The sequence below is a fragment of the Xyrauchen texanus genome, chromosome 35 (genome assembly GCF_025860055.1).
Source record: "Xyrauchen texanus isolate HMW12.3.18 chromosome 35, RBS_HiC_50CHRs, whole genome shotgun sequence".
In the NCBI taxonomy this organism is placed as follows: domain Eukaryota; kingdom Metazoa; phylum Chordata; class Actinopteri; order Cypriniformes; family Catostomidae; genus Xyrauchen; species Xyrauchen texanus.
Window position 1 is genome coordinate 36900152 of NC_068310.1, and position 17870 is coordinate 36918021.

Consider the following 17870-nt stretch of genomic DNA (forward strand, 5'->3'; position numbering starts at 1 on the left):
TATCATGTTTTAGCACTTCGCTAGGTGATGCTAGCATGTGTTAACATGATGCTAGCACGTTTTTAGCATGTTTTAGCACTTAGCTAGGCGATGCTAGCATGTGTTAGCATGATGCTAACACGTTTTTAGCATGTTTTAGTCAAGAGCCTTGCTCAAGGGCCCAACAGTGGCATCTTGGCAGTGCTTGGACTTGAACCCCCGACTTACTGGTCAGTAACCCAGAGCCTTATCCGTTGAGCCACCACAGCATTAGCATTTTAGCATTAGCACAATAGCATTTTTTACAATAGTACAGTAAAACAATGTCTGTGTTGCAGCAACGAGAATGTGCATAAGAGTCCTGAAGTTTTTGACCGGTTTCATGAGGATCACCCATGTGTTCGTCAATATGCACAATAGTTGTGTAAATGCATTAAATGCACTTGTATGCATTTTATTTGATCGATGGCGACAAAATACCACTGTGGAGTTTAATTGGACGATTGGCCGTGTGTTTTCTCCTCTATCATTTATGAGCCTATTTATTCTGTTGTACTATGCATTATTATATGTTTAATTGATGTTTATTATTTACATTTAGTGTTGTGTTTAAATGCTTTAGAACAGACATGAGACCCATTTCTGTGTTGCGACACACCGGTTGAGGATCTCTGGTCTAGACAATATTTCACAAGTCTTGTATAATCCCATCCTGATGCACTTTTGGTGTTAGTTTAAAGGTTTCGTACATATCAACTTTAATTTAGTTAATAACGTTGGAGACGGACGTCCACCCCTGCGTCCGCGGATCTTTCTCGATGTGTAGGGGTCGTCATGGGAACGGAGGGCAGGAATTTTCTCCGTCTGGTGGCAGGGGAAGGTCTGAGGAACGGGACCCAGAGCGAAGGGCTTCAACTGGGCTTAATTGATTAACACGACCTCCTTTAAGAACTCAGAGGTGCTGTCGATATAAAGTGCACACTTGAGCTAGGACATTTAAAATAGTTAAAATATGCAAGAATATTTCAATGAAGGAAAAACCTTTTGAAATAAGAGGAAGACTTCTGTCTCTCTCTCTCTTTCTCTCTCTCTCTTTTGCTATTTCTTTCTATCATTCTGTCTTTCTATTCTTTCTATCATTCTGTCTTTCTATTCTTTTCTTTCTCTTTTGATATTTCTTTCTTTTCTTTCTATCATTCTGTCTGTCTTTTCTTTCTATCATTCTGTCTTTCTTTCTGTTCTTTCTATCATTCTGTCTTTCTTTCTGTTCTTTCTATCATTCTGTCTGTCTTTCTTTTCTTTCTATCATTCTGTCTGTCTGTCTTTTCTTTCTATCATTCTGTCTGTCTGTCTTTTCTTTCTATCATTCTGTCTGTCTGTCTTTTCTTTCTATCATTCTGTCTTTCTTTCTGTTCTTTCTATCATTCTGTCTTTCTGTTCTTTCTATCATTCTGTCTTTCTTTTCTTTCTATCATTCTGTCTGTCTTTCTGTTCTTTCTATCATTCTGTCTTTCTTTTCTTTCTATCATTCTGTCTGTCTTTCTTTTCTTTCTATCATTCTGTCTGTCTTTCTTTTCTTTCTATCATTCTGTCTGTCTGTCTTTTCTTTCTATCATTCTGTCTGTCTGTCTTTTCTTTCTATCATTCTGTCTGTCTGTCTTTTCTTTCTATCATTCTGTCTTTCTGTTCTTTCTATCATTCTGTCTGTCTTTCTTTTCTTTCTATCATTCTGTCTGTCTGTCTTTTCTTTCTATCATTCTGTCTGTCTGTCTTTTCTTTCTATCATTCTGTCTGTCTGTCTTTTCTTTCTATCATTCTGTCTTTCTTTCTGTTCTTTCTATCATTCTGTCTTTCTGTTCTTTCTATCATTCTGTCTTTCTTTTCTTTCTATCATTCTGTCTGTCTTTCTGTTCTTTCTATCATTCTGTCTGTCTGTCTTTTCTTTCTATCATTCTGTCTGTCTTTCTTTTCTTTCTATCATTCTGTCTGTCTGTCTTTTCTTTCTATCATTCTGTCTGTCTGTCTTTTCTTTCTATCATTCTGTCTTTCTTTCTGTTCTTTCTATCATTCTGTCTTTCTGTTCTTTCTATCATTCTGTCTGTCTTTCTTTTCTTTCTATCATTCTGTCTGTCTGTCTTTTCTTTCTATCATTCTGTCTGTCTGTCTTTTCTTTCTATCATTCTGTCTGTCTGTCTTTTCTTTCTATCATTCTGTCTTTCTTTCTGTTCTTTCTATCATTCTGTCTTTCTGTTCTTTCTATCATTCTGTCTTTCTTTTCTTTCTATCATTCTGTCTGTCTGTCTTTTCTTTCTATCATTCTGTCTGTCTGTCTTTTCTTTCTATCATTCTGTCTTTCTTTCTGTTCTTTCTATCATTCTGTCTGTCTTTTCTTTCTATCATTCTGTCTGTCTTTTCTTTCTATCATTCTGTCTGTCTTTTCTTTCTATCATTCTGTCTGTCTTTCTGTTCTTTCTATCATTCTGTCTGTCTTTTTCTTTCTATCATTCTGTCTGTCTTTCTTTTCTTTCTATCATTCTGTCTTTCTTTCTTTTCTTTCTATCATTCTGTCTTTCTTTCTTGTCTTTCTGTCTTTTCTTTTTCACTTTTGGTATTTCTTTCTATAATTTTTTTATAATTAGATTTTTTTGTCTTTTTCTGTCTGTCTTCCTTTATTTTGTCTTTTTAATCTTTATTTCATTCGTTCATTAATTTCTTCTTGTACTTCCATAGGTATTGATTTGTTTTTGTGTGATGTTATGATTGTTGTACAAAAGTCTTCTCTTTTTAAATGAAGAGAAGTGTTTTTGAACGTTTTCGTGCTTTGGTGTTTCTCTAAACGCACTGCAAACTGTCCTGAGCCGTCATTTCCTAAAATCACCCAAAACAGTGTTTGATGTGGTAACACCGTGTACTGTACGTGTGTGCATGTGTTTCTATGGAAACTGCTGATTCTATTCTCTTTAATCCAGAGAGATGTTGAACTCTGAATATGGAATGTAAGAATAAAATTAAAAGTGTTGACTGCAGGCTCACCATTACGTGAGAGATGGACTGTGGGAGAAGTGGAAATTTGAAGGTCAAAGGTCAGATAGACTGAAGGTTGAATGGTAGCTCTTAGGAGACATGAAGTGCTTCAGTGCATGACAAATGGAAGTCTTGATCTGTGAAAAACATTGACGTGACACTTTAATCTGTGTATGGAATGCACTTAAGATATTCTTAAAACATAATGCATTTTAATATCTTGTTATCTGCTATATCTTGTCCTCAATAACAGTAACTGCAGTTATAATTCACTATAATGCTTTCCTATTCAGGGTTACACCTTTATAGAGAACTATGCATTATAACACATTATAGAATACATGATGACACATGAAGATTGGTGTTGGAAAGGAGTTATATTGCATTATAACTTGCATTGTCCATGGTATGTTAACTTTAGTTAATGCACTATGAACTAACAATGAACTCCTAAGCAACCAAATTGTCCCGGTTGCTAGGGAGGGTAAAGTCACATGGGGTAACCTCCTCGTGATCGCCATGTGGTTCGTTCTCGGTTGGGTGCGTGGTGAGTTGAGCTTGGATGGTGTGAAGCCTCCACACACGCTATGTCTCCATGGCAACATGCTCAACAAGTCACGTGATAAGATGCACGGATTGACGGTCTCAGACGCGGAGGCAACTGAGTTCGTCCTCCACCACCCGGATTGAGGACTTGGAGCGCATTGGGAATTGGGCTTTCCAAATGTTTTACTTTTAAGTCGAAAAAGAGATGTAATGTCTGCAAAAGGACCTAATCTGATCGATATATTAATTAAAAATGCAAATTGTGCTGGTATTGTCATTTAAAATATTGAGCATCCCTGGTTTAAGCGTGCCTATAACTCCCAAAAATGCTGTCTTTGAAGATAGCGCACAAAGTTTTGCTCACAATTCTCGCTTTTTTTTTTTTTTCCCACAGGCTCAGGATCTTAACGTAATTGAGGAGGTGATCAGAATGATGCTGGAGATCATTAACTCGTGTTTGAGTAACTCGCTTCATCACAACCCAAACCTGCTGTACGCTCTGCTGTATAAACGAGAGCTCTTCGAGCAGTTCCGATCGCACCCTTCATTCCAGGACATCATGCAGAACCTCGACACGGTGAGACACTGAAACCATTCCACAACTTAGAGGAATAGTTCACCCAAAAATGAAAATTCTGTCATTATTTACTCACCCTCATGTCTCCTGTGGAACACAGAAGGTCCACTTTTAAAAAGACATTGCTGGGTTTACATACACATTATACATGTTATATGTTACTCAAAGTGGCGCTTTTGTTTCAGTAATTAACTTGATTTATATTTGGCAATGATATTTGATGAAGAAGCAACATGGAAGTAAACTATAGCAAGTTTAACACATGATCAGTTTGATTTGGCTATTGGACAAATAAATTGGACATTTGGGTGTACTACTGAAATTATGTAAGTTGTGTGTCTATTTAGACTCAAAATGTGCCTGAGAAAATACATACATGTAGCTTATGTGCTAGCTCAATATGTGTTTGGCAGCCACATGTGATAGATACATGTACCAGGTTGCTAAAGACCCGGCAAAACACCCTTGCATTTCACAGTTAATCGCACAAAGTGAGCGTATGGCTTCGGAAGACTTGGAGTCAAATAACTTATCAATAACTTTACCGTAGTTTTGTCTGTAGGTGTCGTCCTTTAATCTAATAAACACAAACTCACCTGTCACACTTGACTTAATCTGCCATATTGATTGTACATTTTCATCCATATTGCATGAAAGATATCGTCATAAAATATTAGCAATATGCGTAATTTAGCAAATTCAAAAAGTACCATATTTTTTAGGACATGGTGCCATATGAATAGCATGTTTTTTTGGAAATGTATGCAATGGTATTTTTAAGTACCTTAGAGTACCATATAGGGCTGGGTGATATGGCCAAAATTGTTATCACGATAATCGTTTTCATATCGTTCGATATCGATATTTATCACGATGTACATTTACACATTGCACTTTCTTTTTTTATTTCAAATTTGACGGAAGAAGAAAAAATAAATTTGAAACAGTCAAAATACTCTACAAAACTGCACAGGGGGTCCGGAGACGGCCAAAGCAGTGGGGTCTGCGGGATCTTTTACCAATTTTACCGTCTTTTACCGTTTATCAATTGAAAATGATGAAAATGAAAATTTAGAAGGGACAAACGTGATGGTCTAAAAGGTGCTTTGAAACCACGTTAACTCATGCGGCGCTTCATGTCTACACACATGCAGGGAAAAGAGGCGACGCATGCGGAGCGACACAGGGCAGAAATGATGCATGTTTGGTGCTAGAGAACAATATTCAAGATTACAGCGCAGAAAGATCAGAGCTGTTGTCCACATCACTGTTGTTCTGTCGCGCTCATCACTAGAGATGATGAGAGGTCACAACCGTTGTCATGAAGTCTTGCGGTGCGGATGGAATCAATCCGGTGTCCGATGTAGCCTAATCGTTAGCAAGGCAGCTAGCATTAGCAAGTTCATCCAGTCTGACCCTACGTTACCACAGCCGCGTTGTGAGCGAAGCTGAGAGCGTTCAATTCATTCCTATGAAAGCCGAGCGTCATGCTCGGAAGGTGGATCGTAGGATTGGCAGCGGTGCGGAGTGAGCACTCTCCTAGCGCTGTGAGCGCCTTTGAGCGGATTTCGTCCACCCCAGTGGAAACGCAGCCTGAGAAAGCCGAACTGCTTGTGTTTTAGCGACACGCAGTAAATATAATTTACACCAGAGCGACTGCATTTATATTGGGCAGTAGGAGCCAGTCAGCAAGTAAAATCCCTCTTTAAAACACACACACACACACACACACTCATGAATTAATGCTGTATGACTCACACCAGCCTTAAATGGACACTGCACCGAGTAAAACTCATCTCACAGACCTCTTTAAAAATGTATCCGAAAACTTGCTCTCAGGAGCTGAGATTATCAGCCTTTACAGCATTTAGTTTTAATGTTGCCATGGCAATGATATGTGTTTGTGTATGTGTGTGTGTATATATGTGTGTGTTGCAGGTGATCGGCTTCTTCAGTCAGCGACTAGAGCAGGCAGGAAGTGACCTATCAGTGGAGAGAGTTCAAGAGGTCATCATGAAAGGTGCTGTGGCCCTCCCGAAAGACCGCCTTAAGGTATAAACACCAATTTGTGATGATACACTGTCACGATCCAGGCTCAAATTCACAAAAACATTCCCTTGTGTTTGAGCACAGACTGCTGTGTCTGCCGTCATCGGTCCCGTCGGGTTCGCTGGGCATCCCTCCATCCGTCTGACCTCTCCTCTCCTATTTGTTCCATTTTATAAACCAAAATATCTGACTGTGTTTAATAATAGAATGGTGACATTTTGCTTTTCTCTCAAGAGACCGGAACGTTCTTTTAAGAAACCCCAGCTGTCTGGATCACATACACTTAAACTGCCATCTGTGTACACACACACACACACACACACACACATCCAGTCATAAAAATGGCATTAGTAATGTAAAATGCGGAATGTCACGTGAAATTAATGTTTGAATGCATTATTAATCTAATAAAATGTCCCAAATGTGATTATTAAACCCAAAAGGCTGCGATTTAATCATAAAAAAAAAAAAAATGTTTTACATGTGCTGCATTAGCCGGCCGCTCGTACGCTGATAGCACCTTATCATTAGCATCATGCACGCTCTGGGTGTGTATGTGTTTAATAGTTCAGTGTTTGTCAACCGGGGGTCCGAAGACCCCTAGTGGTCCATGCCGTAATTGCAGGGGCTCCATAGAATCGTTTAGATATATATTTGAAAAATACGTTCTTGAGAGAGAGAAAGAAAACAGAATACATTGAAGTCTATGAATACATTGAAGTCTATGAAGTGAGTGATATTTATACGTGTAAAGGGTCATCACATGACTCACGTCAGTGCTGCAGAATACATTGAAGTATATGAAGTGAGTGATATTTATACGTGTAAAGGGTCATCACATGACTCGCGTCAGCGCTGCAGAATACATTGAAGTATATGAAGTGAGTGATATTTATACGTGTAAAGGGTCATCACATGACTCGCGTCAGCGCTGCAGAATACATTGAAGTCTATGAAGTGAGTGATATTTATACGCGTAAAGGGTCATCACATGACTCGCGTCAGCGCTGCAGAATACGTTGAAGTCTATGAAGTGAGTGATATTTATACGTGTAAATGGTCATCACATGACTCGCGTCAGCGCTGCATAATACATTGAAGTCTATGAAGTGAGTGATAGTTATACGTGTAAAGGGTCATCACATGACTCGCGTCAGCGCTGCAGAATACATTGAAGTCTATGAAGTGAGAGATATTTATACGTGTAAAGGGTCATCACATGACTCGTGTCAGCACTGCAGAATACATTGAAGTCTATGAAGTGAGTGATATTTATACGAGTAAAGGGTCATCACATGACTCGCGTCAGCGCTGCAGAATACATTGAAGTCTATGAAGTGAGTGATATTTATACGTGTAAAGGGTCATCACATGACTCGTGTCAGCACTGCAGAATACATTGAAGTCTATGAAGTGAGTGATATTTATACGTGTAAAGGGTCATCACATGACTCACGTCAGCGCTGCAGAATACATTGAAGTCTATGAAGTGAGTGATATTTATACGTGTAAAGGGTCATCACATGACTCGCGTCAGCGCTGCAGAATACATTGAAGTCTATGAAGTGAGTGATATTTATACGTGTAAAGGGTCATCACGTGACTCACGTCAGCGCTGCAGAATACATTGAAGTCTATGAAGTGAGTGATATTTATACGTGTAAATGGTCATCACATGACTCGCATCAGCGCTGCAGAATACATTGAAGTCTATGAAGTGAGTGATATTTATACGTGTAAATGGTCATCACATGACTCGCGTCAGCACTGCAGAATACATTGAAGTCTATGAAGTGAGTTTATTGCCCTGGCCACATCTGCAGTCCTCATGCCTCTATGCAGCACGTTCACGCAGATGAGCAGCGACCCTGGGTATCTTTCTTTTAGTGTTTTTCAGAGTCCGTAGAAAGGTCTCTTTAGTGTCCGAAGTTTTTATAACAGTGACCTTAATTGCCTACCGTCTGTAAGCTGTTAGTGTCATGTTCATTAATTGTTTATGGTTCATTGAACAAGCATGAAAAACATTGTTTAAACCCTTTACAGTAAAGACCTGTAAAGTTATTCTGATTTTTACTAAATGGTTTTTAAAATACAGCGTTTTGAAAAAGGGACGTTTATTTTTCTGCAACTTCTGAAAGATTGGGCTAGTTGTTATTATATAGTTATTATTTACACGAACAGGAATTGTACTCGTATTTGGCTTTGCTTTGGTTCATTTTTGACCCTTCATGTAGTTGAATCAAGCACTGCTTCATCTGACTCGCAGCAAGAATGAGAGATAAACTGAGCGAACATGCAAGCGATCATGTTTGAGCACGGGTCAAATGTAATCTTCATTATCGCAAACGACTCCTCCAGGGCCGTTCATTAACGTTTATAACACACAGAGGTAATGACATCTCCTGAAGAATAGGGCGCTCTCATATCTCTCAACTGATATACGAGATAAAAGACTGGAATAAATCTCCGGCACGCGTCTCGTTAGCTTCCCATCCTTACCCACTATCCCCTCTGCTCCCCCTAAATCAGAGGACAAACGGCCTGTATGTGCCACTCGTCCGCCGTTTAATTGTGTGTCCTATCACATGTTCAGTGTTTTAGATTTCACAGACGGCATTCATCATGTTTATGGGTGAAAGAATGAGGCTGCTGCAGAGAGAATCGCTTATCTCAGTAGTTTCATGCTGAGTGAGATCTACAGTATGAGCAGTCTGGTGCATATTATGTGCACCAAAATGGATGAGATTTTGAAAAATGGCAAGCTGCAAGCTCCAATCTAGCGTGTTAGCTTTACCCAATTTGCTAAATTCGAGTGCCTAATCTTTCTTCTAGGAAACCAAGTCTTGTTTGCAGGCTTCAAAGCTGCTACAGTGACACTGAGAGTGGCGTTCACAACAACGTGGTTAAGTTGCTCACCTTTTGGTTGCTCGTAGGGGTTCCTATCATCATACTAATGCAGCATCCAACTGTATCAAATGGCAGATCACATGAGCTTCACTGTCTAAAGAGTGCAACCGTCTTCTATCGTGTTTTTTTTTTTCATTTCTTTTTTTCACAAGGTTTTCATAAAATCCTTCATAAAAGAGTTCTAAACCAACCTGCTCTGAAGTGAATCGCAACATTAACAATCTGGATGCGCATGCACGTTCTAGGATTCCCACGTGTCCTGGAAATCCTGGAAAACCTGGAATTTTGCAAAGCAGTTTTCCAGTCATGGAAAATTTGAAAAATACCTAAATGTCCTGGAAAATGTTTTAGTATGATAAGATGTTTTGATTGTGTCGCTGACAAGGTTTTTGTACAAGTATTGATATAGTATAACTTTTTTTAATTATCCAAATTTATTGAGTAAAATTTAGACAATGATGATGGTCGGACCGCAGAAAAAAGGCTGAGGCTGTAGTGTGGTGATTCGGCCTTTATGCCTCAGTATGTAAATACATTTTCAATAATTCAATGATCATAGTCCAATGTGGAAAACACAGATAAAATAATTAAATCCAGTCATAAAAATTGCATTAGTAATGTAAAATGCGGAATGTCACGGGCTTTTACATATTTGGGATGGAAATTAATGTTTGAATGCATTATTAATCTAATAAAAGTCTCGATATGTCCCAAATGTGATTATTAAACCCAAAAGTCTGCGATTTAATCATTTAAAAAAAAATAAAAAATGTTTTACATGTGCTGCATTAGCCGGCCGCTCAGATGTTGCATGCGGCATTAGGACCCAGGAGCAGCCTCCTGCATGACTTCCCTTTAGCGGCTCAGATTTTCAAAACATGCTCCGTGAAGATTACCTCAGCGTACTGTACACCGCATCATGGTGCATTTGGTCTTGTTTTTATCAGGAGAATTAATAATTGCTTTTATCCAAAGCGACTTACAGTTCACTTATTACAGGGACAATCCCCCCGGAGCAACCTGGAGTTAAGTGCCTTACTCAAGGACACAATGATGGTGGCTGTGGGGATCGAACCAGCAACCTTCTGATTACCAGTTATGTGCTTTAGCCCACTACGCCACCACCACTCCTTCTGTTGGAGATGTGTCGTCTTGACGGATTCAATCTGTCTTTGGACTGTTTTCTCTTAGTTTTCTCTCTTTCTTTCATCCCTTTGTGTGCATGCTTGTGTATTCCCATATTCTCCATTTATCTGTGTATCTTTGTGTGTCCCGGACATTCCCAGAACTGCAACTGAAAAATTATTGTCTAGACATACAGACTCACACATGCGTGCAGTGTACAACACTTATCAGAATCACAGTCCCAAGAGAGCAACTGTGTGCTCGAGGGATGTTCCCTTCCCTCAGCCCTGGTACAGAATGCCCTTATTATAACACACACGCGCACACACACAAACACGCGCGCACACAAAGGAAGCATCAAGGGCCAGCCAGTCTGCCTGTCCGCCCAGAGCACTACCTTTTTTTTTTTTTTTCTCATTCTGTCATTTTTCTTTTGCCCTCTTTGTACGTTGAATCGGAACAGAGAACGCACTGTATGACATGGACAGTGACCGAGGCAGTGGAATTTGTCGTTTGGCCAGTGTGTGTGTGTGTTGTGATGAGACAGAGACATTGTGGCTCCTATAAGGGAGGTGGAAAACAACATCACAGCACTGACCTCACATGCACATACACACACGGGGTGGCAAAAAAACGACGTGTTATTCACAAAGTTTCAGTTTAATCTGGTGCTAAATGGACCCTTTTCACATGACACATTTCCAACTAATATAGCAGCATCAATCAATCATGTTTTCACTTACTATTATTATTATTATTTAATGCACATTTAAAATATTATTTTTTACATAATGGGGGTTTAAACACAGCTGCTGAGGGATTGTCTCTCTTCTGACCTCTGTAATCCATCTCTCTCTTTATTTCCTCTTTTGGAAAGTCGTGGAAACCTAATAGTGGGATTATTCTTTGCTGTTGGAGCAAATACTGTAGGAACGCTAAGATAATATTTGCTGTGGTCTCTCATTCGCCTCTAAAGAAGTTCAGCCCAATATAGTTTACTTGTGCATCTAAACTCGGAAATCTGAGAGAGGTCCATTTATTGAAATGGCGCCGCGCCTTGAGGATATAAATGAAGTCATCGTCTTTTCAGACCAAACATACATCTTTTCTATGTAAATTAGGCGTATTATAGATTGCACCTTATTCACAAAATTCAGCGCCATTTGCCTGGTACAATTAACTTTGTGCAACCACAATATGCAGAAAGCACACCCGGCCCCTTATCAGGCTAATTAAGCCTCCGAGAGGGATAAAGGCCATCTGCAAAAGGGGGTGCAAGGAGAGAAAAATATAGTTTACTTGCGTGCGTGCGTGCATGCGTGTGTGTGTGTGCAGGGTTCCTGCGGATCCTTAAAAGTCTTAAACGATACAACAAAAGTCTAGCGTTTAACAGAGAGAGAGCGTTTATGGGCAGCTGTCCGTCAAATGTGTGTGTTTGTGTCTTTTGCATTAAGTTCTTATTTAAATATAATTTATATTGTCAATCCGGTTCTCGCCTCCTCCTTTCCATTAATCCCTTTACACTGGTGCCGAAACCCGGGATTAATGGAAAGGAGGAGGCGAGAACCGGATTGACAATATAAATGATATTTAATTAAGAACTAATATTTATAACAGAAATACTCAAACCTGCCCATGTGGCACCAACAATCATGCCACGGTCCAAATCACTGAAATCACTTTTTTCCCTCCTGACCCATATCTGCATGATTTTACGCACTGCTGCCACACGATTGGCTGATAATCCCATGGATGATTGTTGGTGCCAGACGGGCTGCTTTGAGTATTTCTGTAACTGCTGATCTCTTGGGAACATATTCTGAGATGCGGGGTGGCGCTGTTTTGGCAGCATGAGGAGGACCTACACAATATTAGTTTTATGTGGTTTTAATGTTGTGGCTGATCGGTGTATTCCGATATGGATCCCACGATTGGTTTTATTTCCATAATGAAAAAGTTCACCCAAAAGTGACTCAAAGTCATTTTCAATCTCTAGACTTTCTTTTTGCCATTGATCACATGTTAGGAAGCATGTTAGCCTCAGTAAAAGTTGTTCCGTGTAATGTGTGTCCAAAAACAAGATCCACTCGACCCGTTTGCCATTTAATAATATCTCTTTTAATACACTTTATGTTCTTAACAGTCCATCAAAAACAACATTTAGTTCTAATCATGCATGGCACAAATGATATGAAGCCATTTGAGTCCCTCGTTAACATGCAGTCATTTAAAGATGCTCTTTACAGAAATGCCGGTTTTGTTAAAGAGACAGTACCATTTTAAAATTTATTTATTTTAAAATATGTTTTCAACCAAATCAATGTAGAGACTTTTAAATAGTACAAATTATACAATTAAACAATAAACATGTAACAAAAATAATATATGAAATATAATATTTTATTTGTTGTCTGAATACATGGATTTGTTGATTTGTTTAAAAAGCCAAAATGTGACTAAAATGATGAATCGTGAATCAAATATAATTATTAAAATGTATATTTTCATAATGTACCTAGTTAGAAGGTCCCCCTGTATAAATAACAGCATTAGCTGGAAAATAATTTCATTAATATTCAAGCAAAAGGGATGTTATAACTGAAATGCTATACTAAAAATATACTATTTTCCAAACAAAGCCTTCCACAGTATAAAGAGAGATATGCACTTAAATAACACTGTTTCAAGTAACATTAAATGTCTCCCAAAGTCTAAGTGGGAGGTTGACTAATTAAAATATCTAGTACCCGTAGTTTGTGTTTTTAATAGAGTGGGCGTTAGATCTTTTAAACCCTCATCCTCCACTATTAATAGTAGCTATCCACTTTGCTACGGCGTTCGTGAAGCCACATTTACATGATTCACGCCACTTTTAACTCCACATGAAAAGCGCTTTGCAGAGAATGTCTGTCTTATTTTGCTTGATGTTACTGTATCCGATTTTTCTGGAACGTGACGCGGGGGGGAAATGCCGACGCTTCACTCCAGTAAGTCATGTGAATGTTGCTTATCAGGGCTGGGCGATAGGACGACGTGATTGGCTATCGATGATATCTCACAAAGATGCCGATTGCGACACTCAATTGACAGATGATGATCGACAATATCGGGAAATGGCAAAACCATGGATCTGGGAAGTCCAGGGTGTGAAACTTTGAAGAAGAAATTGAATGTTTGTTTAAACACGGGCCCTTAACACTTCCTTGAGGGCCCGTTTCATTTTCTGTTCATGCATGATCTTCTGTAAAGCTGTGTTGTGAAAAGCGATGTCCAAATAAAAAGGACTTGACTTGAAACTAGCACCTGCCAAATACGACAAGGCTGAATCCAGTTCGCAAGCTCCTCGTCCAGATCAGACCCATTTAAGCACGGACCGAGCGACGTGCGGGTGACCTGTAAGACGTCTCGGAGGGACACATGACAAGACATACAGTTAAACACAAAGACATGTCCTTGAAGGAACACACTTTATTATAGAAGAACAGCTTGTGTCTGATTCATTGTTTGTTCAGAACGTGCAGCGCAAGTCTGTCTCATGGAACAGGCGCATATAAAGAGTTTTTACTCTGTTATGGTTAAACTGCATTGTGAACGCAACTCTGCAGGTTCAGTAATATACATCTTTGTATAAGTAATTAAATTATAAAATAATTCAAGACACGTTCACCTTGAACCTAAAATAGAGTTCTATTTTATTTTCTTTAGGCAGCATAAACTTTATTACCAAAACACACATTCGATAAGAACATGCATTTGGCAGCATTATTTCGGGAACACAAGGGAATTTATTAGGTTTTATTGTGTTGATTATTATTGTCTTTACATTTATAATTGTACAGGCTATTAGTAATTTTCCACCTGTTGTTGGATACTTGCGTAATACCAAATTAAGCTGTTTGAGACGGTAAATGTTTGGATTTGGGGAGGTGGTTAAATACGACTTTTTGATCGCTCCGTTATTTTAATTTACTTTTACATTTATGCGTTTGCCAGATGCTTTTTTCCAAAGTGACTTTCAGAGCACTTATAACAGGGACAATCCCCCCGGAGCAACCTGGAGTTAAGTGCCTTACTCAAGGACACAACGGTGGTGGCTGTGTGGATCGAACCAGCAACCTTCTGATTACCAGTTATGTGCTTTAGCCCACTATGCCGCCAATTGCTTTTTTAGTTTAGTTTAAAGTGCAGTTTGAATTTAGAAATATCTTTTTGTTACATCTTTAAAGCAAAATCAATGAAGCAAAATTATTCACCGACCCTCAGCAGCCCTAATGCTTATCCCATCTGGGTTTGTTTCGTACCAAATTTACGGTTAAGAGGTTCTTTCTCCGTCACTTGATAAGTGAAACCGAATCGCTGTTGTGTGTCTGTTTGAGGTGTGTGCATTGGTGTAATGAGAGTGCAAAGGTTCCCCCCTGTTCCAAGCAGTATTCAGCACTCACACAATGTTGAATAATATCTCAGACAATTGGTAATTGATAAATTCATGTGTTAAACATTTTAAATGAATTGCAAAAGTTAAAGACCGTATAAGGCATTATGGCATTTTTATTTTCTATTTTCAATGAGCCATTCTTCAAGTCTTTGACCTTTCAACCTCTCTGTGCTCTTTTGAGTCCCTGATCATGCGAGTCGCTCCATGTCCTTCCCCTTGCGACAGACTGGGTCTGTGTACTCTATGGCGTCTGAAAGGAACAGACAGACCTTCAGAGCTCGAGAATAGACCCGCAGTGTAGCCGAGCCAGCAAACCCCGGAGTCTGCGAGTCCAGCCAAGTTCTGAGCCCTTCAGATGTGAATGCGCTTCATTACGGCCCCCGTCTCACACAATGAGAACGCTGGGCAACATGATAGGCTGCTGCTGCATTATTCACACTGATGGGAAGCTTACCTGCTGTCGATCGGCCTCGTGCTCACCTGAGCGTTGGCGTAGGTCGGCTCAGGTTGATTGGGGTTGGGTCGGATCTCTGTTGTTGGACGCTTCACCTCCCAGCTGTTGGTTTTGGCTGGGGTGACCCCCCACCAGGCCAGTTCCTGGATGTGTTGTGAAGAGTAACATAAGGCTCTTGTGTTGGATCAATCTTGGGTTGGATCGGTTTGTGTTGGCTCATCTGGTCACACTAGTGTTGACAGCTCGATTCCTGTTGCTACTGTTCACACAAGCAGCTGAATACTGTTGCTTTGATGGTAGTTTTGGTTGTAGTCCATCGTCTTTTTGGAAGTGGCCACGCATATATCCTATTTCCTCATATTTGGAGCGTTTACAAAGGTTTACAAAGTGTCGCCGTTGAAAGTAATGGTCTTTCTGAAAATACAGTAAGTTGGCATCTTTCCAAGCCAAAGGAGCTGCTCGAACAATCCAGGGTTACTGTATTGACATTTTTTATTTTATTTCTGATTGGGCAATTACACCATCCAGCGGTCTGATATTTCACGTTTATTAAATCACGTGTAGGGTTTACAGCGGTATATCATCATGACAACAAGGTTTTAATGTTGGTTATAACTTTACGTAGAAAAGGTTAGTTTGTGATTTTACCACACTAAAACCATGTTACCACGTATATTCTTTACATCTATACTTGACTGCACTTTTGAAACGGTGAGCATTTTACATTTACATTTATGCATTTTGGCAGACGCTTTTATCCAATGCGACTTCTCAGTCTTTTTTTTTATTTAATTTTTTTATAAGAAAGTAATAAAAGAAACTAGACTGGTTAGATTAACATCTTTCTCAATGTGTGTAATTATTAGTGGTGCTTGCAAAGCATCACTATTGTAATCTCACATACTTATTATTAGTGGTGCTTGCAAAGCATCACTATTGTAATCTCACATACTTATTATTTTTATTTTTATTTTTATTTTTATATCTCTTAACAAAACTTCGGCACCTAACTCGTCCCAGCACCGTTTGGCATAGACCCACGAATGAGGTGTCAAATCGAACGGCCTATTGAGGACACGTGTGCTATGACTTTTATAAGCTGATCGGGGTACGGTATTTGCCCCAGGGGCAAAAAAGCGGCCGAAAAATCACATAGACTTAACATTGAGACAAACTTTGACGCGTCACAGCTCCAAGCGAGGATTTCGTAGAAACGTGTGATTTGCCACATTTGAAGAGGCTGGCAGGCTCTGTAAGAGCATACCTCAATATGGGGTAAAAGTTGCACCCCTGGGGGCAGGAGCTGCCCAAAATGCCCCAATTGACTTATAATGGTGTAGGACGGCCCATGAAATGAAAAGGCATAGGGATTTGTATTGAACATAGCTCTGGATCACAGTGTCATAGAGACGAGGGGGTGGGCTCATTTTACTCAGACGACCAATCAGTCTCTCAGGATCATTGTGAAGCTATCAAGCCACGCCCTAGCAACCATTAAGAGCACCTTAGCAACAAGTCCCATAGACTTCTATTGAAACAGATCAAAGGGATATCTCCGGATAGAAGTGTCATAGAAACACAAGGGTGGTCTCGTTTTACTCGGGACAGCAAACAGCCAATCATGCATCAAATCAACACTTCCTAGCCCCTCCCTAGCAACCATTGTCGAGCACCTTAACAACCAAAATCCATAGAGGGATATCTTCCATTCTGAATGTCACAGAGGCATGGGAGTTGGTTTATATCATTCATACTGACAAGCAGCCTTTGGAGATTCATGATTGGCAGCTGCCAAGCCACTCCCTAGCAACTAAACAGAGTACCCTAGCAACCGCTTAGCAGTAACTATATCTCTGCACCAGAAAATCAGAGAGACTTCTGGGTTGATTTATTTCAATCAGGATGGCAAGGACACTTGATTAGTATCACTATGGTAACTGCCTAGCAACCAGATGGGGTTACCCTAGCAACCGAGTAACAAATCACATATCTCTGCATCAGAAAAACGTAGAGACTTCCGGGTTGACTTATTTCAATCAGGATGGAAAGGAGACTTCATTAGTATCACTATGGTAACTGCCTAGCAACCAGATGGGCTTACCCTAGCAACCGAGTAACAAATCACATATCTCTGCATCACAAAAACATACAGACTTCCGGTTTGACTTATTTCAATCAGGATGGCAAGGACACTTGATTAGTATCACTATGGTAACTGCCTAGCAACCACATGGGGTTACCCTAGCAACCTACTAACAAATCACATATTTCTGCACCAGAACATTATACAGACTTCTGGGTTGATTTATTTATGACCACAATTTCTGTTCTTTTCAAGCAGGCTATTTGACGAGTTTTGCCACGGCAAGCACCACTCACATTTTCTTCAGGAAATGTACCTATCTAGTTAGTGGTGCTTGCAAAGCATCACTATTGTAATCTCACATACTTATTAGTGGTGCTTGCAAAGCATCACTATTGTAATCTCACATACTTATTATTTTTATTTTTATTAGTGGTGCTTGCAAAGCATCACTATTGTAATCTCACATACTTATTATTAGTGGTGCTTGCAAAGCATCACTATTGTAATCTCACATACTTATTATACTTTTTATTTTTAGTGGTGCTTGCAAAGCATCACTATTGTAATCTCACATACTTATTATACTTTTTATTTTTATTTTTATTATATCTCTTAACAAAACTTCGGCACCTAACTCGTCCCGCACCGTTTGGCGTAGACCCACGAATGAGGTATCAAATCGAACGGC

The 17870-nt window shown here is 39.5% G+C and overlaps 1 protein-coding gene across 1 annotated transcript in view; it reads left to right on the plus strand.

Moving 5' to 3' along the window:
• The window catches only part of LOC127629028 (dymeclin-like), a 76982-nt gene that overhangs the window by 50108 nt on the left and 9004 nt on the right, over window positions 1-17870 (plus strand). The window contains 2 exon segments of the mRNA XM_052106039.1: window positions 3944-4126; window positions 6065-6178. Of these exon segments, the coding sequence (XP_051961999.1) occupies window positions 3944-4126; window positions 6065-6178 (297 nt within the window).